The 23088-nt window shown below is 45.7% G+C and overlaps 1 protein-coding gene across 4 annotated transcripts in view; it reads left to right on the top strand.

Moving 5' to 3' along the window:
• The first annotated feature begins 2866 nt into the window (after positions 1–2866).
• The window catches only part of SHISAL2A (shisa like 2A), a 35127-nt gene continuing 14905 nt past the window's right edge, over positions 2867–23088 (top strand). The window contains exons 1-5 of one of the 4 annotated variants that reach the window (XR_002725332.1): positions 3264–3370; positions 6301–6402; positions 7311–7402; positions 8014–8100; positions 12592–12624. Coding sequence is in view for 1 of the 4 variants with exons in the window: in XM_023187015.1 (XP_023042783.1) it covers positions 3189–3370; positions 12592–12731 (322 nt within the window). In the remaining 3 variants the exon portion in view is untranslated. Of the gene's footprint in view, positions 3371–6300; positions 6403–7310; positions 7403–8013; positions 8101–12591; positions 12732–23088 lie in introns of those variants that run through there. The other 3 variants (XR_002725333.1, XR_002725329.2, XM_023187015.1) reach the window with 3 other exon arrangements.

The raw sequence follows: 23088 nt of genomic DNA, 5'->3' as shown, positions 1-23088 counted from the left end.
GATTACAGGCATGAACTGCTGCACCTGACCTATTTTTAATTTTTCTTAATGGAGAGAGTAATACTACACATAGTTGTGTAAAGATTAAAAGAGATAATGAAAAGCACAGAGCACAATTTCCCATTCACAGTGTGTTCTCCATAAATATTTCTCCCTGCCCACACTTCCCTCCTATGCGTTTTTTCCCTTCTGGAGTTGGGGACGCTGGCCCCAGGCCTCATTTGGGAAGGGAGGAGGAAGCGGTACAGGACTCTGATCAGTTACTTAGGGTAAATTATTTAACCTCCCTCTCAGTTACCTTGTCTGCAAAATGGGAAGACTAACACCTACCTCAAAGGAAGTTCTCAAGGACTGCATGACATATAGGATGGGTATTGCCTGGCACATCATAGGTCTGTAATAAGTGTCTGCAGGAGAACAGAATGAAGGAACACAATGCATACAATGAAGGAAAAAGCATTAAAGTAGGAGCCAGACCACAGAAATGAAAGGATGTTCACATAGAGTCCACGGAGCCCAAGGAGCCTCTGGATAGAGGGTGGAAGGTTCATGAATTTACATGGGAAAAACCACATCCTTGGTATGCATTACCTCCAACTGAAATTCAGTATTTTCTTTCATCATGCATATTGGCAAGAAAACCCACGATAGTATTAGTAGTACTTGTGACTTTGTCACCAATAGAAATCACAGATATTTTCATATTGTATTACAGCGGAGACATATTGAAATACTACTTATTTTCATTCACCACTTCAAAATTATAATAATTAATAGACTCATCTCTAGATCTTATTGACACTTTTTAAAAACTAGGACTAAATCATGATTCAATATAATTAGTATCCCTTGTAACCCTAAATAATTTTTTTTTCTAGTTTAAAGCATTATTGTGGCCTGGTGTGGTGGCTCACACCTGTAATCCCAGCACTTTGGGAGGCTGAGGTGGGCGGATCACTTGAGGTCAGGAGTTTGAGACCAGCCTGGGCAACATGGTGAAACCCTGTCTCTACTGAAAATATAAAAATTAGCCAGGCATGGTGACGCGTGCCTGTAATCCTAGCTGCTTGGGAGGCTGAGGCAGGAGAATCACTTGAACCCTGGAGGCGGAGGTTGCAGTGAGCCGAGATTGTGCCACTGCACTCCAGCCTGGGTGACAAAATGAGACTCCATCTCAAAACAAAAAACAAAAACAAAAACCATTATTCTGAATAGGGGTTCACAGGCTTCATCAGACTGCCAAGGGGTACACGCGAGACAGACATGGGTATCAGCCATGCCTGGGCCATTGATCGCTGTGTGGCACTGGACTTGTTATTTCAGGCACATTCACCCCTGCTTGGCTCACCCCAGAGAACTGTTGGGAGGAACAAATTAATTCTTGGCTGGGAGAGGGTTTTGGAAATTGTTGGAGGCTTCCTAGTTTTGCCAAAAGCCAGGGCAGAGTGCTTTCTTCCTCCCAGCTGATCTCCAGGCCTCCAGGAAGCCTCTCCCTCCCAGAGCATTCCTCCCCTGTATTCTCCATCTGATAAATAAAGAGGCTGAAGTGCACCCTCATTAGTGTAGCCTTTTCAGCTCCCAGTCTGTACAGACCCACAGCTCAGGGGAGGAATGTTCTGGAGGACAATAACAGTTCCCTCCAGCCTTCATATTTGACCTTACAGTGACTCTTGAGGACATTACCTCCCTCAAAGCCCTCCCCTGCTTCCTCAGATGGTGCCCCTCTGTGTTCAGGTCCTTGCATTTCCCTTTTTACCGCCCTGTGCTGTGATCGTCAGTCAGTCTAACTCCTCCATCAGACTGTGTGTTTCTCAACAGCAGGCCCAGATCTGATCTCTCTCAGGGGCCCTAGGGCCCAGGTCAGGGGAGCGGCACAATCAGCATCTGAGGAGCTGGCCTGGGTGAGGACAAGGAACCCGAAGCTCAGAGAGAAACAGCAGGGAAGGGTTAGAGCTGGGCTGGAGCCCAGATTTCCTGATACCCATGGCCCGTTCCCCACACGTCCAAAGCAAGCGCGAAGGAATCGGGGGTGCCCAAGGCATCACAGTAACTATTTCCTACCCTACCCACTGCTGTGAAAAATGTAGAGCTAAGGCACTGAAGGTGCTGTATGAAGCCCTTCCAGGTGGCCTAAGGCAACAGGGTACACGGGGGAAGCCAAGGCACTGACAGCCCCTTCAGACTGTGGTACTGATGCTAGTGAAAATACTGCCCTTGTTCTCTGGAAGGAATTTTTCAAAATGGACAGGTCTGCTGGCTTTGCTGGTCAGTGTGGGGAAGGAGGTTACCATCTGGGCCCGTCCACACCCATATTCGGCCCCTTGTCCCAGGCCAGTGGCAGGCAGTATGAACAGAAGAGTGTGGACATTGTCCGTGCACGAGCTAGCTCTCAGCGAAAGAGACTAGCAGGGACTCCAGAAGACGAGGACATCTAAAAGCCCGCTGGAAAAGAGGCACCACGAAAGCTGCAGAAAGCGCAAGGACTTCCTACTAGGCCGCCCCTGGTTAAAATCTCATGGGCCTAAGGACTCCGGGAAATGGCTTCTCTCTGGCCCTCAGCTCTCACCTATAACACGGCTGCGAACATCCCCAGGGCCCCTGGGTTGCTGCGGAAGTTGGGTGAGGTTGTGTTCATTCTCCTCACTGACCGCGCCGTGTGGTAGCCGGCTGGTGTCTTGTCTGTCTGCCCCAGCCCCGAATGCCCCAAGACTCCCGGCGCCGGCTGGGTGCAGGTGAGGCGCCCGCGCCCTGGCCTCGAATTCCCGCCCCGCCACTCTGGCCGCGTGGTGCTGTAGTTGCGCACCCAGCGCCCTCGTGCAGGCAGTAGGAGCGCAGTGGGGCGGGGGCGGGAAGCGCAGGCAGAGCCGGGCGAGCACGCGGCTCTCGGCCCAGCTCCCCGCGTCGGCTCCGGCTCCCGCCGCGTTCCCGCCGCCGTCACTCCCACCGCCCATCGCCGCCGCCCGCCCAGCCCGCGCCTCCCCTCCGCGCGGGCCGCGCACCTGGCCGCCGCTCGGTCCTCGGGGCCCCGCGCTGCTGTCTGTCTCTGTGTCGGCTTCTCTCGGCCCCTCAGTCTCTCCGTCTCTGCGTTCTCAGGCTCAGCTCCCTCTCGCTCGGTCCCTTGCTTCCCCGCCGGGCTCTCGCCGGCCGTCTGGTGGCCCGAGGTGGCGGCGGGCCGGGCGCGGGACGCAATGAGCGGCGCCTGCACGAGCTACGTGAGCGCAGAGCAGGAGGTGGTGCGCGGCTTCAGCTGCCCGCGGCCGGGGGGCGAGGCGGCCGCTGTCTTCTGCTGCGGCTTCCGCGACCACAAGTACTGCTGCGACGACCCGCACAGCTTCTTCCCCTACGAGCACAGCTACATGTGGTGGCTCAGGTACCGGCCCCGGCCCTCGCCCTACCTCGATCCTCACTCCAGTCTCAGCTCCTCACCCCAGCCTCAGCCCTCATCCGAGTGCCCACCTGAACATCAGCAGCAATCTCCAGCCCTTACCGTCCTCATGCCCACATCATCAACCCTACTACCCCCTGAAACCCCATCTCAGCTGGATTTCCTCATCCTGACCCCAACCATTATTCAGAGCCATGCTCAGACCTCCCCCTCCTCTAACCCAAAACAATTCTCACTCTATCCCCACCCCATACTTCATTCCATCACCACCCTCATCCCAATCCCAAATCACATATCAAGCCTCCCCCTAACAGCAACTTCCATCTTCAAACATTCACAGGCAGCCCTAACTCCACCCCAATCATCATCCCACCAAAGTGCCCTTCCTAATGTCAACACCAGCCTTATCCCTGACTTTCCACACTCCCCAGTACTGACCCTAGACCTTATTCTATCACCATCCCCAACCTCCTCTTCTGTCCTGCCTGCAATCCCACCTCAGCTCTTCTCCCACATCCTGACTCCAAATATTATTAATATCTAGATCTACATCCAAACCTTAGCCTCCAGCCTTAACCCTTGCCTGGTGCTACACCCCAACCCCAGCCTCAGCCCAGCGTCAACCCTTGGTTCCCTTTTGTATTTAGTCATTCTTTCGGGCACTCATTACTGAGCATTTAGTGTGTGCCAAGCCCTGTGGTGAGTGCTGGGGATGTACCTCATCCTCAAGCAAAGGCAGAAGACTCGGGAGGCAGAGCTGCCTGCAAGTTCATCACGAGACAATGGCATAGTGCAGAAGCTAGCTCAGACCATATTCGAAGTGTTGAATCTCCACCCATAGGACCTCAGTTTCCCTATTTGTTCAGGGAAGGGGTTGCATTGCTGGAACCTAAGTGTTGGGTTGAGAGGGTAATAGGTCTCAATCCCTCTGGGTCTCCAAAGGCCTCACCTGGAAAATGGAACTTGATCCTCAGCCTACTTTAGGAAACAGGCATCAGCAAAAATCTAGTGGGCCATCTCAGTAGTTAGCGATTTTCCTGTCCCTGGAGGTATATGAGCAGAGGCTGCTGCCCTCTGGGTGGGAAAGGACAGCATCCTATGCCACCAAAACTTCTCAAGTCTCTGGCTTTTCATCTATCAAATGGGCAGCAGTATGATCAGTCATTGCCCTGATTTCTGACTAAGGCAGTGGTGAGGGTCAAATGACATAACAGAGATGAAATCAACTTGACATATGCCAATGACAATTACAAATATTACTGCTTTTTCTAGGTGACTCGATCCACAATTCTTTTTTTTTTTTTTTTTTTGAGGCGGAGTCTCGCTCTGTCACCTGGACTGGAGTGCAGTGGCCGGATCTCAGCTCACTGCAAGCTCCGCCTCCCGGGTTTAGGCCATTCTCCTGCCTCAGCCTCCGGAGTAGCTGGGACTACAGGCGCCCGCCCGGCTAGTTTTTGTATTTTTAGTAGAGACGGGGTTTCACCGTGTTAGCCAGGATGGTCTCGATATCCTGACCTCGTGATCCGCCCGTCTCGGCCTCCCAAAGTGCTGGGATTACAGGCTTGAGCCACCGCGCCCGGCTCGAACCACAATTCTAAATGATTTTCAGATGGCCAGGTTATCAGATCCTACACATTTGTGCTATCTATAACCCAGGGAATTATATTAATGTATTTTCTGTTCATCTGTACATTCATTCATTCATTCATTCTAGCCTTTACTTTGTGCCAGGCACTTTGCAAGGCATTGGAGACACAAAAATCAATTATTCCCTGCCCCTGAGGAACTCACAGTTTATTTAGAGATACAACGGTAATCACTTGACAAGTTCATTTTGCTTGCTGCCCAGAAAAACCAATGCACTGAGAACAACAGGTTTTGCAGCAAAGAAAGAGTTTAATAATCACAGGGCCAACCAAGTGGCAAAGTAGGACATAATTCTCAAATCCACACCCTCATTCCCCACCCCCCACCCCACCAGAGATTTCAGAGACTATGGTTTTTCAAGCATTGGTGGCAGACAGGGCTAGGAAATAGGGAATGCCAAATGGTTGGATTAAGGATAAAATTGTGAGGGATCAAAGCTACCTTCTTGCGCTGAGTCAGTTGCTGGGTAGGGGGGCTCACAAAACCAGTTGAGCCAGTTTCTAGTATGGGTTACTAGTCCAGGTGGCACCAACTGGTCTATCAAAATGCAAGGTCTGAAAGATACCTCAAACACCAGTTTTAGGTTTTACAACTCCTCCTGTAGGAGGAGTTGAGGAGATTACAAATCATGTGACCTCCACCTACATGACTCCTGAGCCATAATTCTAACCTTGTGGTTAATTTGTTAGTTTAACAAAGGCAGTTGCAGCCCCTGAGCAAGGAGGGTGTTAGTTTTAGGAAGGGGCTGTTATCATCTTTGGTTTAGGGTTAAACTATAAACTAAATTCCTCTTACAGTTAACTTGGCCTGTGCCCAGGAATTAAGAAAGACAGCTGGAAAATTAGAGGCAAGATGGAGTCAGCTATGTCAGATTTCTCTCACTGTGATAATTTTTCTGTATCAGATTTCTGTCACTGTGGTAATACTCGCTAGGGCACTTTCACAGCATTCACCTAAAGTGAAACAATGAAGTTTTGTTGAAGGCCCACTGTGTAGTTAGCATTGAGCTGGGTGTTGAAATAAGACGGTACTGACCTCCCTTTAAGTACAGAGACAGTGTGGAGCTTTGGGGCTGGTCAGAACCTGTCACTTATTATCTAGGTGGATTGGAAAAGTTATTTAACTTTCTGGTATTTTCTCTCAACTTTAAAATGGTGATAGAGATATTTGTGATGGAATTGTAAGAACTAAGAGAAATAACGCACATGAAAGTGACCAGTGCATATAGTAGGTACTCAATAAAAGAGTTCCTTTTCCTTGGTTCATAGGTGTGGGAAGCGAAATTCAGTGTGGAAGTGAATTGTCCAAGATCTCCTAGCAATATCGCAGCAGACTGAGATTTACAGAACATTACCTAAGACTCTCCAAAGGTTAGATGCTCTCACGCATTCACAACCCTGGCACTTCTCCTCATTTTACGCAAGAGAAAACTTGAGAGAGGTTAAGTTACTATCTGGGAGTGTCCCAGTGAGAGGCAGTGGCAGAGCTGGATTGAAAATTCAGGCCTGTCTCATCCCAAGCCCTGGCTTGTCCTGTCTACTACTGTCTGAATCTCTCTTATAATCTGATCCACTCAGATGATCTGAAAAATACTCACTGACCCTCTAGTGTCTTCTGGGCACTGTGTTGGCCCCTGAGGACACAGAGGTGAGTAATTCAGCACCCAGCCAGGACTCCTTCCCTCTTCCACTGCCTCTTCCCTCTGCAGCTCTTGTGTCTTGTGGTCCCTTCCGTTGCCCTGGAAACTCTGACATGGCATGCTTTAGTGGCTCAGACAATGCTCTTGTTGGGGTTTGGATGGGCTGATCTCTGAGGTCGCATCCCATGTCAGTGTGTTCCCATTCTGTGACCCCAAGTGGCTAAAAGGCTCTAGGGTGACTCTTCCTGGACTCAGACAGAATGTGATTCATAAATACCACAGACAATTGCAAAGTGCAGGAGAGGAACTGAAAGTCCTCAGGATGTCTAGGGCATCAACGTGCTCTGAACCTTGAAATAACTCTTCCGGCATGCTCCTAACAGAGCATATTGCAGGGTGGAGACCTTGTTTTGCTGTAAATTCCATTTGTCTCTTTTCATGAAAGCCAGTCCTTAAAAACGTCAAAATCTCCAGGTAAGCACTGTTTCCTGGGAGAGACAGTGCTCAAGGAGAATTGCTATCTTTAAAATTGTGCCTCAGGAAGTGAAGACACCCTGTGCAGAAGCAGTTGGTGCTGTCACACTGTCTGGTCCACTTGCCAAACACCCTCCTCCATCACTAGTTCTGTTTTTTCACCAGGGTGTGAGCCAGAAGACAGCAGCCTTGCCGGAAGGCAGAGTTTGTGGTCAGACCGTGTCTACAGCACCTCATTTCGTCCTTCCCACCACCTGGTGAGATAGAAACGTTTATAAATGAAGGAAATGAAGGTCAGAGTGGTAAAGTGATTTTTCAGCTTAAATGTGGCAGAACCAGGATTTGAACTTAGAACTACCTGACTCCAAAGCCCTTGGTTGTTAGGCTGTCCCTCCAATTCTTTCTTAGGAGTCATAGTGGGTTTTGATCTTTCAGAGTCAGAACAGTGAAATCCTCGAAGGCCCGAGGCTCTCTAATCCAATTTCCTACCCAGGGTAGGAATCTCTAACTTCATTGAAAGATGTAACTCATGTGTCCTGCACAAGCTTCTCCCATGACAGGGACTCATCCCCGCTTGAGGCAGTACATTCACCATGGGACAACTCTGATCATTTGAAGTTCATCTCATGCTAAGCACAGATTTTCCTTCTTTGGAGCCTACCCTGTTGTTCCCAACTCTGTCCTTGGAGTTTGGTTCCTCTGTCACCAGGACAGATCAGCAGAGACAGTGTCTGCCCCCTGACTGACCTCCCATCTGGGACATATCACCCCAGAGTCACGGAAGAGGATGGACAAGAAGGCTGGAGAAAGAATGGTAGACGGGGACAAACAAAACTCTCCCCCTCACTCTTCAAAGGGCCTCCCTTAGAGGCCCCTTTCCATCCAGGTACCCAGAGTTGCCCACACACGGGTCCTAAGCGAAGCACAAGTCTCCCAGATAACAGCCCTATGAACAGTAAGTGTATCTCAAATGAGAAAACAACGTTCAATTAAAGTAACTAAAGAACTGAAAAGCCCTACATACTCAATGTAAAAAATGTGAAAAGCACAAGAGAAACGAAAAGAGAAAGAAGTCATGAGTAATCCAGTGTCTAAGCTTGGATTCACCAGAAGACTCTGAGATGAGGATTTGATGGCAAGTAGTTTACGTGGAAAGTGATCCCAAAAATCACTGGTAGAGGATGAGAAAGTGAGACAGAGAGGGGAAGAAGCCAACAATGGTGTATTACCAAGCAAATTACACCAGGGGTAACTGGAGCTTAAACTCTACCAGCCAGTGTAGAATGTACTCCTCAGGGTTATCCCACCTGATGGCCAGGAAGCTGGATATTTAGTTAACAATTTCTGTCAGTCATTGGTCATGGGCTGGTGGGGTAAGGACAGCATTGATTATCCTGCACTATTGACTTGCCAATATGTCCATGGAGCCTGTTCTGGGCCCAAGAAACCCCTCAAATGAAGAGATAACAGCTGTTGGCAATAGAAACTTTGGCCAGGATAGCCAAGGCGGGCAGATTGCTTGAGCCTAGGAGTTGGACACAACCTTGGGCAACATGGTGAAACCCGGTCTGTACAAAGAAATATCAAAATTAGCTCAGTGTGGTGGCACATGCCTGTAGTCCCAGCTACTCGACAGGCTGAGGCAGGAGGATCACTTGAGCCCGGAAGGTTGAGGTTGCAGTGAGCCATGATGGTGCCACTGTACTCCAGCCTGGGTGACAGAGTGAGATCCTGTCTCAGAAAAAAAAAAAAAAAAGTAGAAGGAAACTTGGACCAGAATATCAGAGTATTCCACACTGATAAGATCCAAGGGGCCCCAGACAGGACATCCACATCCTGAACTGCCCGGAGACAGCCTGTTAGTTGGTGTATCTCCATCAGCCTTGATTGTGTACATGTGTATAGTTAAGTATCTATGTATACTTATTTAGTTAAATGGGGTTATGCCATGTAATTAGTAGTATGCCTTGCTCTTTTCAATGAATATTATCAATAAGTTCATAAAAATTTATCCCTTATCTTAGATATTAAGATCTAGGCCAGGCGCGGTGGCTTACGCCTGTAATCCCAGCACTTTGGGAGGCCGAGGCAGGTGGATCACGAAGTCAGGAAATCGAGACCATCCTGGCTAACACAGTGAAACCTTGTCTCTGCTAAAAATACAAAAAATTAGCCGGGTGTGGTGAGGGACACCTGTAGTCCCAGCTACTCAGGAGTCTGAGGCAGGAGAATGGCGTGAACCTGGGAGGCAGAGCTTGCAGTGAGCTGAGATTGTGCCACTGCACTCCAGCCTGGGCGACAGCGCAAGACTCCGTCTCAGCAGAAAAAAAAAACAAAAAATATATATATATATAAAAATCTAAAAGATCTGAAAACATTTTTGGTTTTTTTGAGACAGAGTCTTGCATCTTGCTCTGTCACCCAGGCTGGAGTGCAGTGGCACCATCATGGCTCACTGCAGCCTCCACCTCCTGGGCTCCAGCTACCCTCTCTCCTCAGCCTCCTGAGTAGCTGAGACTACAGGTGTGTGGTCACCATGACAGGCTAATTTTTGTATTTTTTGTAGATGGGGTTTCACCATGTTGCCTGGGCTGGTCTTGAATTCCTGGGCTCAAGTGATCCACCGCCTCGTTCTCCCAAAGTGCTGGGATTACAGGTATGAGCCACAGTGCCCTGCCTGAAAACATCTATATCATTAATAAGGTCTCTATATATGCTATACTGTTCCATTGCAGAGAGTCCAATAATCTATTTAGATGGGAAGGCAGGCTCTTCAAAGCTCTCAGGTGTTTTGGTTGAGTGAAATTAGCCATTAACTAACAGGGAGTGAAATCCTGCAGAAGTGGCAAGGGCAGGAGTCTGGGGCCAGATTCAAGGAGGAAGATGGGCAGGAGAGCTAGAGAAGAAAGGGTAGGCAAAGACAAAGCCTGATGCCACCTATGCCTTCTCATTGGAAGAGTGTATAGTAGGTACCAAACTGTGTTTACCAACTGCCTACCACAGGCCAGGGCCTAGACAATGAGAGGATAAGGCTGATTAAACATGGTTTTGGCCAGACACGGTGGCTCGCTCACGCCTGTAATTCCAGCACTTTGGGAGGTTGAAGGCGGGGGAATCACTTGAGGTCTGTAATCCTGCCTACTGGGGAGGCTGAGGCAGGAGAATCAAGACTCCGTCTCAAAAAAAAAAAAAAAAAAAGAAAAGAAAAGAAAAAAATACATATTTGGTCTCTGCCCCTGGTTCCTGAGTTGAAGCTCCTAAAGCCCTTGTAGATAGAGATGCTAGGAGCATCATTCGTTCTAAAATTTGATCTCTGAACCCCCAGTTCCTGACACAGAGCTCCTAAATTCCTTGTAATTTCCTGGGTGGTAAGAGCATCTTTTGTTCTAATGAGATGACTCATGGTGGGCTCCTGGAGAGCCTCAGGATGGGGGCTGGTTGCCAGGGAAACCAACCATGTGATTAGAGCACTGAAACTTACAGCCCCACCTCACTCCAACCTCCAGGGAGGGGAGAGGGCCCAGAGGTTGAGTTGATCACCAATAAAATCCCAAAGACAGTGTTTAGAGAACTTCTGGATTGCTGAACACCTGGAGGTCCCTGAAGGGTTGTGTGATTGGAGACCACATGGAAGCTCCACGCCCCTCCCCTATACCTCGCCTTATGTATCGGTTCCATCTGGCCATTCATCTGCATCCTTTGTAATATCCTTCTTCCTAATCAACCGGTAAACGTAAGTGTTTTTCTGAGTTCAGTGAGCTGCCCTAGCAAATTAATCAAACCCAAGGAAGTGGCCATGGGCACACTGATTTATAGCTGCGGAGTCAGAAGTATAGGTGACAACCTACTACTTGGAATTGGTATGGGAGGGCAGGAGGGAGTCTTGTGGGAGTGAGGCCGTAACCTGTGGGAGCTGACACTATTTGCCTAGAGGTGATGCCAGAATTGAATCAAATTATAGGACACCCAGCTGGCGTCTGCTGGAGACTTGCTTGATGTGTGGGGGAAAACCCACATCTGGTGTCAGAACCCATACATCTGGTGTCAGAAGTGTTGTGTTGAGTGTTGTGGGAGGAAAAAAGGAAGCTGTTTCTTCCTTCACACCAGGTGACCACGGCCTGATCTGGGGCAGAGGCAGTGAGGTTAGAGGGTGAGGGACCAGCAGTGGAGAGGTATTTGAGACATGGAGTTGACACTGACGTGGTGAGCAGAACCATGGAAGTTCGGTCAGAAGTTACCTGAGGCTTGGCTGGACACGGTTGGCTCATGCCTGTAATTCCAACATTTTGGGAGGTTGAGGTGAGAGGATTGCTTGAGGCCAGAAGTTTGAGATCAGCCTGGACAACGCAGAAAACCTGGTCTCTAAAAAAAAAAAAAAAAAAGGGCGGGGGACTGGGGGGCGGTAGGACAAGGTGCCAGGTGTGGTGGCTCATGCCTGTAATCCCAGCACTTTGGGAGGCCAAAGTGGGTAGATTGCTTGAGCTCAAGTGCCTGGGCAACATTTCAAAACCCCATCTCTTCAAAAAATACAAAAGCATTAGCTGGGCGTGGTGGTACACACCTGTGGTCCCAGCCATTCGGGAGGCTGAGGTGGGAGGACTGCTTGAGCCCAGGAGGTTGAGGATGCAATGAGCTGAGATGGCAACACTGCAGTTCAATCTGGGTAACAGAGCAAAGACCTTGTCTTAAAACAAAAAGAAAAGAAATTACCTAAAGGAAGGACAGCTGGCTTTTAACTAAGGCCTACTATATGTGTCTTGATTCTTAAGAAACAGCAGTATGGGGGGTCCCCTAGGACCATCTCCAGCTCCCTGGGATGGGAGCAGGTGAGGAAAGTAGGGAGGTAAGGAGATGGTGCTGCTGAGCGGGGTCAGGTATGAGTCCTTGGTGGTGAGTCCTTTGCGTATAGTTGGTGCACTTTCTTTCCCATGCTAAAGCATAGAAAGCTTGTTTAAGATAAGTAGGGACAAAACAAAAGTCAAAGCTGATTCCTACAACACAACACTAATTTTTTTTTTTTTTTTTTTGAGACAGAGTCTTGCTCTGTCACCCAGGCTGGAGTGCAGTGGCACGATCTCGGCTCACTGCAACCTCCGCCTCCCGAGTTCAAGTGATTCTAGTGCCTCAGCCTCCCAAGTAGCTGAGATTACAGATTACAGGAGCCACCACCACGTCTGGCTAATTTTTGTATTTTTAGTATTTAGACCATGTTGGCCAGGCTGGTCTTGAATTCCTGACCCTAAGTGATCCGTCCGCCTCGGCCTCCCAAAGTGCTGGGATTACAGGCATGAGCCACTGTGCCTGACCTAAATTTTTTTAAAAATATTTTTATTCTGTACATTTTCTTCCCAGCAGACTCATTCTAGCCTAGCTACAACACTTCTATAACATCTGCCTCCCGAGTCCCTTCCTGACTCTCAGCTCCCATGTGGTCTTCTCTCCCCAGCATTGGCGCTCTCGTGGGCCTGTCTGTAGCAGCAATGGTCCTGCTCGCCTTCATTGTTACCGCCTGTGTGCTCTGCTACCTGTTCATCAGCTCTAAGCCCCACACAAAGTTGGACCTGGGCTTGAGCTTACAGACAGCAGGTAAGGAAGTTGCCAGGTGATGTCCTTGGTATTCAGTAAACTAGCACCTTTTCAGTGGGGAGAAATGTAGAAATGATGTTTGGAACATTTGCCTCATGACTATTCCTGGAATATGCAGAAGCAGCAGCACATTTTTCAGGAGATTCATAATCTAAACATTTCCATCCCAGACGCTTCATGTTTACAGTGTTTGTCAAAATAATTTAATGTAGACAACGCTCCATTTGTCACACAAAGGTTAATCCATGTTGTGGATTTCCTAAGATGATGTTTTAATTTTAGCCTTGGGGAATGCAAACTGATTTTAATATTGACTCAAACAAAATATAATTAATTGTTAAAATTTGCTGCTTCCAAACTCATAATTTATCAGAAATGAAATACAAGCACTTTTATTGTGTGTATGTGTTTTTTTAAAATAATCTGATGTTCCAGACTATGCATTTCTTCATTAGTATAGGTTATCAAGAGCCTCTAAGGGGTCAAGAAAAAAAGTGTTGCTTTTTCACAAGCCTTTTTTGCACACATTTTGATAACTTCCTGAAAGGTATTGTGAAAGATACAAGTCTCTGGGCCAGGTGCGGTGGCTCACGCCTGTAATCTCAGTACTTTGGGAGGTCAAGGCGGGCGGATCACAAAGTCAGGAGTTCAAGACCAGCCTGACCAACATGGCGAAACCCTGTCTCTACTAAAAATACAAAAATTAGCCAGGCATGGTGGTGCGCACCTGTAATCCCAGCTACTCAGGAGGCTAAGGCAGGAGAATCACTCAAACTTGGGAGGCAGAGGTTGCAGTGAGCCGAGATCACACCACTGCACTCCAGCCTGGGTGACAGACCAAGACTGCTTCTCAAAAAAAAAAAAAAAAAAAAATGACGAAGGAAGGGTGACAGCAGGCATCGGGGAGGTAGTAGTAGCCAACTCTCAGAGAAAGAGAGGGCTGAATGCCATCATTTGTAAACACGAACTTTCCAAGTTAACAATAAAAACACAACAAGCAACAGCACAAGAATCCTTCTCAGATCCTGATGACTGAATAACCCAGCTGTGTCTGAGCAGCGAAAAGCAGGAGGGGTCACTTTTGAGGGTGGAAGGATTCAGCTGGCTCCCCTTGGAGTGAGAAAGTCCTGAGAGGCAGTGGCAGGGGAAGAGAAAAATGTCTGCATGTAAACCCAGCCTGGTGAAGATCAGAGACAGTTGAGGCTTCAACGTTTTTTGTGTTGTTTGAGACAAGGTCTCACTCTAGTCGCCCAGGCTGGAATGCAGTGGCATGATCATGGCTCATTGTAGCCTTGCACTCCTGGACTCAGGTGATTCTCCCACCTCAGCCTTCTGAATAGCAGAACTACAGGCGTGCAGCACCACACCTGGCTAATTTGTTGTATTTTTAGTAGAGATGGGGTTTCGCCATCCTGCTTAGGCTGGTCTCGAACTCCTGGCCTCAAGCAATCCACCTACCTTGGCCTCCCAAAGTGCTGGGATTACAGGTGTGAGCCACTGCACACAGCTTGTTTCACCTTTTATAGAGAATAATTAGAAAGGTTAATGAAAGACATAAAAGAACCTGACTATATGGGAGATATGGCATGTATGTGGATAGAAAGGCTCAATATCATAGAAATGCCAGTTCTTCCTAAATTAACCTATATATAAAAATAAATTAAAATGTTTCATGGAATTTGTCAAATGAATTCTAAAGTTAATCTAGAGGCATACAGGTGGAAGAGTGAACAACACAATTTTGGAAAACAAAGAAGAGGAGGGATTTGCTCTATCAGGCAGCAGGACATTTTTAAAAATATAGGATTTCTGTTTAAAAATATAAGTTTTGTGATATTGGCACAGAAATTGACAAATAGAATTGGGCAATGCAGTGGTTTTAAACTGAGTACAAATTTGCTCCCCCGGGACAATTGGCAATGTCTGTAAACATTTTTGGTTGTCACAATCGGGGAAGGGATACCATTGATATCTATTGGCAGAGGCCAGGGATGCTGTTTAATGGCCTGTAATAAAGAGGACAGTACCTTGCAACAAAGAATTATCTGGCCCAAAATGTCAATAGTACCAGTTGAGAAACTCTAGAGTAGAGAATGGAGTACTAAAGTTGAAAAACCTAGACTAGAAAGAGTCCAGAAACAGACTAATTAAAATATAGGAATTTGTATAAAATGTATAATTTTATAAAAAATAAAGGAAAAGATTGGCAAATGTCCCTACGTCAAGTACAAATAATATGACACTGTATGTGAAGTTAAAAAAAAAGTGATGGACTGCGAAGATATTATATTACATTAAATATCTATGCACGCACACACACACACACACACACTCATACACAATTAGTCCTCATTATTCTCCAATTCTGTATTTGCAAATTTGCCTACTTGCTAAAATTTACTTGTAATGTCAACATCAATATTCAAGGCAATTCTGAGGTCATTTGTAAATGTGTGCACGCACAGAGTAGCAAAAAATTTGATTTATACATGTATCTTAGGTGATATTGAATAAGGTATGCTCTGCCTTCTCTTTGCAGCTCTCATAGTATAAGCAAGTGTCCTTTTCTCAGTCTATTTAGTGCCATGATTTTTGCATTTTTGTTATTTTTAATTGGTGGTTTCACTGTTTTTTTTTTTTTTATTTTTTTATTTTTTTATTTTTTTATTTTTTGAGATGGAGTCTTGATCTGTCACCCGGGCTGGAGTACAGTGATGTGATCTCAGCTCACTGCAACCTCTGTCTCCCGAGTTCAAGCAATTCTCCTGCCTCCACCTCCCAAGTAGCTGGGACTACAGGCACCCACAACCATGTCCAGCTAATTTTTATTGTATTTTTAGTAGAGACAGAGTTTCACTATGTTGGCCAGGCTGGTCTTGAATTCCTGAACTCAGGTGATCTGCCCACCTCGGCCTCCCAAAGTACTCACAGGTGTGAGCCACTGTGCCCAGCCTGTTTTTGTTTGTTTTAGAGACATGAATTTTAGGTTATAGTGCTGTTGGCCATGAGTTCAATGTTAGTGAATCAATAACATATTAAATAAGATCACTTTAAACAGAAACACACATAGAAAAACAAAGTTACATATTGATCAGTTGACAAAAATGTGACCAGAGACTCACAGGAACCTAACCTCTTATTTCTCCTAGGAGCAATAATTCAGTATTTGTTAATTTAGTGTTTGCTGTGACTTTATAGAACATAACTACCTTGAATAATGAGAATCAACTGTATATAAAACAAGGCAGGATTGATACAAGTACACCTTAAAAGATGAGAAAAATTTAATTCGTTAAAAAAGAAATACAAATGCCCAATGCACATGAAAAGATGCTCAACATTACTAATAATCAGGGGAATGCAATTCAAAAATGATATATCCCGGCCAGGCACTGTGACTCACACCTATAATCTCAGCACTTAGGGAGGTGGAGGAAGGCAGATCACTTTAGGTCAGGAGTTCGAGACCAGCCTAGCCAACATGGTGAAACCCGTCTCTACAAAAAATACAAAAATTAGCCATGCGTAGTGGCGCACACCTGTAGATCCAGCTACTTGGGGAACTGAAGTGGAAGGATTGCTTGAGCCCAGAAGGTGGAGGTTGCAGTGAGCCAAGATCGGCCACTGCACTCCAGCCTGGGCGACAGATCAAGACCCTGTCTCAAAAAAAAAAAGAAACATCTTTATTAAAAAAAAAAATAAAATTACATTGGCAAAAGCCCAAAAATGTATCATATTAAAAGTGAGAAGTTTGGAAGGTTGGGGTGGGGGAAGGAGATACTCTCATATACTACTGGTAAGAGTATACATTGGTACAACCACTTTATAGAGAATTTTGGTACTATCTATTTAAATAATATATCTAATAATAGATATATCACATATAATTATATATTATATATTTATATATAATTATATAATATATTTCATTATATATAATTATCAATATGTTATTATCAATATTATAGAATTGTTAGTTTTATATATATACCCTGTTACTCAGTAATTCTACTTCTAATTAGCTGCCTTAAAGAAATAGTTGCATTAGAAGAGTACAGACATCTTGAGAACATGTCACATTGGAAACTAAATGTCCATAGGTAGAGGAATGGATTATAAACTGTGGTATAATAGAATAATGAAATATTGATACCATAGGTAAAAGGAATGAACTAGCTCTAAATGTACCATATTATTTGCTCTTTATGGTAACTGGGTAGGGTATAGATCATGTTATTACTTTCATTTTACAGATGAGGAAACTGAGATCCAAAGTCACCGAATGAGTGACAGAGCCAATTCTCCCCTTCACCCTCCTTCCTCTCCTTATCCCTGTTGCTGTGAAAAGGGCATCCCTACAATGTGCCAGATACTGTTTGAAATTTCACACGCACCATCTCCTCTAATCTTTCCAGCTATCCCAGTGAGGTAGGTCTCATTATAACCCATTTTACAGATGCAAAAATCAGGTCTCAGAGAGCTTAGATAATTTGCACAAGGGGTCATACATAACTTGTGATTGTGGAGCTGGAAATCAAACATGTCTTTCTGCCTCCAAAGTCCTGCTCTTTCCATCCTCCTAGAGCAGGACTGTGGGATGTTCTGGCTTGTGCTCTATGCTCCTAGGCTCACCCCACCCTACCCATCCCCTAGGTCCTACTTTTCTGGCTCAAGGGGAGTACAGTTCATCCCTCGGCCCTGTGAGTGGAAACCATCCTCCTGCTTTCCACTGCTCAGCCACCAGCTGGATTATTCAGTCACGAGGATTTGAGACAGCACGTCCTCTTGCTTTTTGCTTCTTATTTTTAAGAAGAAAAGTGCATTGCCTGACCTTTTACTAAATAACAGCTTTAGGTTCTCTCTGCCTTTTGCTCAAACTCAGCTCTTAGTTCCTCCCCTTCTTCTTCATTAAGTGTTGTCCTCTCCTTCCCTCTGCACCCAGAGCATCAACCCAGGAGCCTCCTTCTGCATCTGAGACGGTTATAGGCCCACTATCTTACATTCATCAGAGCTTTACTGTTGACAGACTTTCATTTCTGTTTGCTCTCTTGCACTTCAATAGGACATGGAGAGAGGCCTTTACCCCCATTTTATAGCAGAGGAAACCAAGGCTCAGCCAAGGGAGATGAACTAAGTCCACAGCCAGTGAGCATGTGTCACGGCAATGTCAACCCAGATCTCCCAGACTCTAAAGCCTATGATCACTGCACTGTCCCTTGGCGTCCTTATCTCTGAGTATGGAGGCAGGGGTGGGGTGGGGAGTGCCTTGGCAAGAGCAGAGTGTAAATGGAAAAGCAGTTTCTGAAACAGGCTTCTTTCCCTGCCCAGGTATTCTGTACTCTGTCCCATCACCCCCACACGCATCCCATCCCCAAACTTGGGATGGCCATGAAGACCATAACTTTCTTATTCTGGTACTTTGTGAGGAACTGGCTAGATCAGAAAAGTGACTGAGTTCCTACTGTAGAGCTGGGCACTGTGCTAAGGACTTCAAACACATCATCCCCTTCAACCTGCTCAACTACTCTGCCTGTATTATCAACTCCCATTTTGCAGATGAAGTCAGTGAGGTTAGTGTAGAGGTGATATCTAGGTACATTTAATAAGATACTAAAACACTGGGCAGAAAATTAAAGAGTACAATTCTTATGTTCTTCTGAAAGGTGTTGGTGAAGAGGTCATTAGTCAGCCATTCTCATCAACTAGAACTCAAAGGCTCCTAAAAATAAAGTCTGATGCTCTCACTGTATAGATGGGGCAGCTGAGGCCCAGAGAGAGGCTGTTATGTGCCTAAGGTCACCCAGCCAATTGGTGGCCAAGCCATTGCCTCCCAGCCAGAGACCTTTCCCTGCAGCAGCTGTCCCTATACTGCAGAATGACTTTCATCAGCCCCTCCCACCTTCCACAGAAGGCTCAGTCATGTCACCCCAGAGCCCACTGCTTTTTAATTAACCATACTTGAGAGGTAACACCAAGGAACCAAACGTGCCTCAGTCAGTGATGAGTTTGTTTTGACTCATCTTCAAACGGGGAGAACCTGAGAACTCCTTTCCAAGCTGGTCATCACAGGCGAGGCCCATGTTCAGGGTTGAGAACCCCAGGTAACGGGGGACTGGCCACAGAGGTCCTTGGAGAAAGGAGAGAAGGCACAGCGCTGAGCAGAGATGCCAGAAAACCTGGCTCTAATCTTGGCCTTGCTGCTCTCAGTGTGTGGCCTTAAGCAAGTCATTTTTCTCTTGACCTCAATTTACTCTAAAATGTGTACCATCATTCCTACTAAGGAAGTTGTTGCAAAAACTAGAAATGGTGCTTACTGGTATTTAATTAGTCTCAAACACATAGCAGGCTTTTTACCAATTAGTAGTTCTCATTTTAATTATTATTAGGTGCTTCAATTTTTACATGTTAGTAATCTCAAACATACCATTTTCTTTTTTAAAAAAACCTTTTTTTTTTTTTTTTTTTTTTGAGATGGAATCTCCCTCTGTTACCTAGGCTGGAGTACAGTGGTGTGATCTTGGCTCACTGCAACCTTCACCTCCCGGATTCAAGCAATTCTCCTGCCTCAGCCTCTCATGTAGCTGGGACTACAGGCACCTGCCACCACACCTGGCTAATTTTTGTATTTTTAATAGAAACGGGGTTTCACCGTGTTAGCCAGGCTGGTCTCGAACTGCTGACCCCAGGTGATCCACCTGTCTCAGCCTCCCAAAGTGCTGGAATTACAGGTGTGAGCCACCACACCTGGCCTAACCGTTTTTTTGTTTGTTTGTTTGTTTAACAGCTTCCCGCATAAGCCAAAAATGTGATGTAATTGCTAAAAAAAAAAAAAAAAAAAAGCGAGTGGAACCTCAGGTCACATTAACAGAGTAGAAGGTCTGGAAGCAAAGGAGTGATGATCTATTTTAACTTTCAGTAGGATAGAACTCAGCAGCCATCACATCTCAGAAATAACTTTTTATTGTCTATTCTGTAGGTTCCCAACTTTGGTTTTCAGTTTCCTGAGGGTCCCCAAACATAGCAGTGGGGATTCTTGAGCAATCTCCAATATGGCAAAGGTTTTTTTTTTTGTTTTATTTTTAGACAGAGTCTCGCTCTGTCGCCCAGGCTGAAGTGCAGTGGCGCGATCTTGGCTCACTGCAACCTCCACCTCCCAGGAAGATGGGATTAAAGGCACCTGCCACCACGCCCGGCTAATATTTGTATTTTTAGTAGAGATGGGGTTTCACCATCTTGGCCAGAGGCTGGTCTTGAACTCCTAACCTCATGATCCACCTGCCTTGGCCTCCCAAAGTGCTGGGATTTACAGGTGGGAGCCACCGTGCCTGGCCAAACAATTTTTTTTTTTTTTTTTGGAGACGGAGTCTTGCCCTCTTGCCCAGGCTGGAGTGCAATGGCGCCATCTTGGCTTACTGCAACCTCTGGCTCCCAGGTTCAAGCAATTCTTCTGCCTCAGCCTCCCGAGTAGCTGGGATTGCAGGTGCGCACCACTGCACCTGGCTACAACATTGCAAAGGTTTTATTGGGACCAAGTTTCTTCTCTTTGAGCTAGAATTATATCAGTTCCAGGGGGTAATTAACATAGGTGCTCTCCTGCTGATCAGAGCTCTTTGATTAATACAGAATGGAAAAAATTAGTACTTAATAATTGCAGTCTATTATGTAGACAGAATCCTTCAGAACTTGGAGTTCAAAGAGAAAGAAGTAGAAAAATTAGGCCAGTTGTATTTTCTACACTATTTTATGAAGTAGTAACAGATCCAGAGAGGTGAAGGGTTTGGCACAAAGTAGCACAATGATTTAATACCAGAATGAGGACTTGAGCCAAGGTCTTGTAACTCCTGGAAGCCCGGGGGATTCCCCAGAGCCCTGGCTGGCCAGCTGCTCAGAGCCCCATAATTTGAGATGGACTTTGACCAATCAGGTGATCAGAGGCAGGTGACTACTTCAGATCTGGGAACCAGGTCATGTGAGGATTAGGTAAAGAGCTGGGGATAGTTGGCCTAGAACAGAGGAGACTCCGGGCTCACAGCCTAGGGCCTCAGATCTCTGCCAGGTTGTTCTGGGACAAGAGGATCAGACATTTTTATGAGGATCGAGAGAACAGAGCTGAAATCAGTGGGGAAAGCCACAGGGAGATGGATGTTGAGTCAATAAAGGTAGAACTTATTTAGAGTATACCTGAAATACTGCAGAGAGCAACTCCATCACTCTTGGCCGTATTTCACTCACAAATTTATAATCCTTGGGTTTGTTTTGTCTTGTTTTTTAAAAAAAACACCTCTATCCATGGAAGGTAATCAGGAAAAGGCTAAATATGGGATTCAGCTAAAGGGATTCTTGTATTGAAGAGAAGGTTGAAGTAAATCCCTGTACCAGTTGGAATGCCTTAAAATGAAAGTTTAAATAACAAAGAATCCCAAGGTGTCTATAAAACATGCACAAAATAACCTGTTAGAACTAGGTGTGTTTGGGCCGGGCACAGTGGCTCACGCCTGTAATCCCAGCACTTTGGGAGGCTGAGGTGGGCAGATCATGAGGTCAGTAGATCAAGACCATCCTGGCTAACATGGTGAAACCCCATATCTACTAAAAATACAACAAAATTATTCGGGCATGGTGGCGGCTGCCTGTAATCCCAGCTACTCGGGAGGCTGAGGCAGGAGAACGGCATGAACCTCGGAGGCGGAGCTTGCCATAAGCGGAGATTGTGCCACTGCACTCCAGCCTGGGCAACAGAGCGAGACTCCATATCAAAAAAAAAAAAAAAAGAACTAAATGTGTTTAGCAAGGTTACAGTAAAGTCAAAACCAAGCATCAGTTGTATTTATATATACTACTAACAAAAAATTAGAAACCCAAACTAAAAACACAATAATACCATTTACAGTTACTCCAAAATAAATGAAATACTTAGATAAAATTTAACAAAACATGTGCAGGGTCTGTATGTTAAAAACTATAATATCCCAGCACTTTGGGAGGCCAAGACTGGAGGATCACTTGAGCCCAGGAGTTTGAGACCATTCTGGGCAACATGACGAGACTCCTGTCTCTACAAAAAAAAAAAAAAAAAAAAAAAAGCAGGTCATGGTGGTGTGTGCCTGTAGTCCCAGCTACTGGAAGGCTGAGATGGGAGGGTCGCTTAAGCCCAGGAGGCGGAGGCTGCAGTGAGCCAAGATCATACCACTGCACTCCAGTCTGGGTGACACAGCAAGACTCTGTCTCAAAAAAAGAGAAAGCTACAAAATGCTTAGCCAGGCATGATGGCATGTGGCTGAGGTGGGAGGATCCCTTGAGCCCAAGAGTTCGAGGCTCACTTGTAAGCTATGATCATGTCACTGTACTCCAACCTGGGCAACAGACGGAGACCCCTGTCTCTAAAAATAACCAACCAAACAAAAAAACTACAAAATGCTGATGAAGGAAATCAAAGAAGACCTAAAATGGAGAGATACACTATGTTCATGAATTGCAAAACTTAACATAGTAAACATAAAAATTGCAACCCGCCCTTTTTTTTGAGACAGGGCGTTGCTCTGTCACCCAGGCTGGAGTGCAGCGGCATAATCTAGCCTCAACTTCCTGGGCTTAAGTGACCCTCCCACCTCAGCCTCCCAAGAAGCTCAATGGATAGAATTCACAGAAAAATAAACAGAAAATTAGGCCAGTCATATTTTCTATTCCATTTTATGAAGTAGTAACTGAGATCCAGAGAGGAGAAGGGTTTGGCACAAAGTAGCACAATGTTTAATACCAGAATGAGGACTTGAGCCAAGGTCTTGTAACTTCTGGAAGCCCCTGGCTGGCAGCTGCTCAGACCCCCATAATTGGAGAGGGACCACCACACCCTGTTAATTTTTTATTTTTGTAGAGGTGGGTTCTTGCCATGTTGTCCAGGCTGGTCTTGAACTCCTGGGCTCAAGCAATTCTTCCTTCTTGGCCTTTCAAAGTACAGGGATTACAGGTGTGAGCTACTGTGCCTGGCCAAAATGGCAGCTTTTTTTGTTTGTTCGTTTAATAGATAAGCTAATTCTCAAATTTATATATAGAGAGACAAAGGAACTAGAATAGCTGAAGTAATACTGAAAAAGAATAATAAAGTTGGAGGAAATCACACTACCCAATTTTAAGACTTATTGTATAACAACAATGATAAACAGTAATGAGGTTAGTGTGGTATTGGATAAGGGAAGGACACATGCATAGATCAAAATATGGTCCAGAAGTAGACTGACGTCATAAGGTTGTCCAACAGATTTATTTTATTTTATTTTATTTTATTTTATTTTATTTTATTTTTTTATGTTATGTTATGTTATGTTATGTTATGTTATGTTATGTTATGTTATGTTAT

This window comes from Piliocolobus tephrosceles, chromosome 1, assembly GCF_002776525.5.
Source record: "Piliocolobus tephrosceles isolate RC106 chromosome 1, ASM277652v3, whole genome shotgun sequence".
Taxonomy (NCBI): Eukaryota; Metazoa; Chordata; class Mammalia; order Primates; family Cercopithecidae; genus Piliocolobus; species Piliocolobus tephrosceles.
The sequence above is the reverse complement of the archived record's forward strand: the minus strand, read 5'-3'. Positions and strand labels throughout refer to the sequence as shown.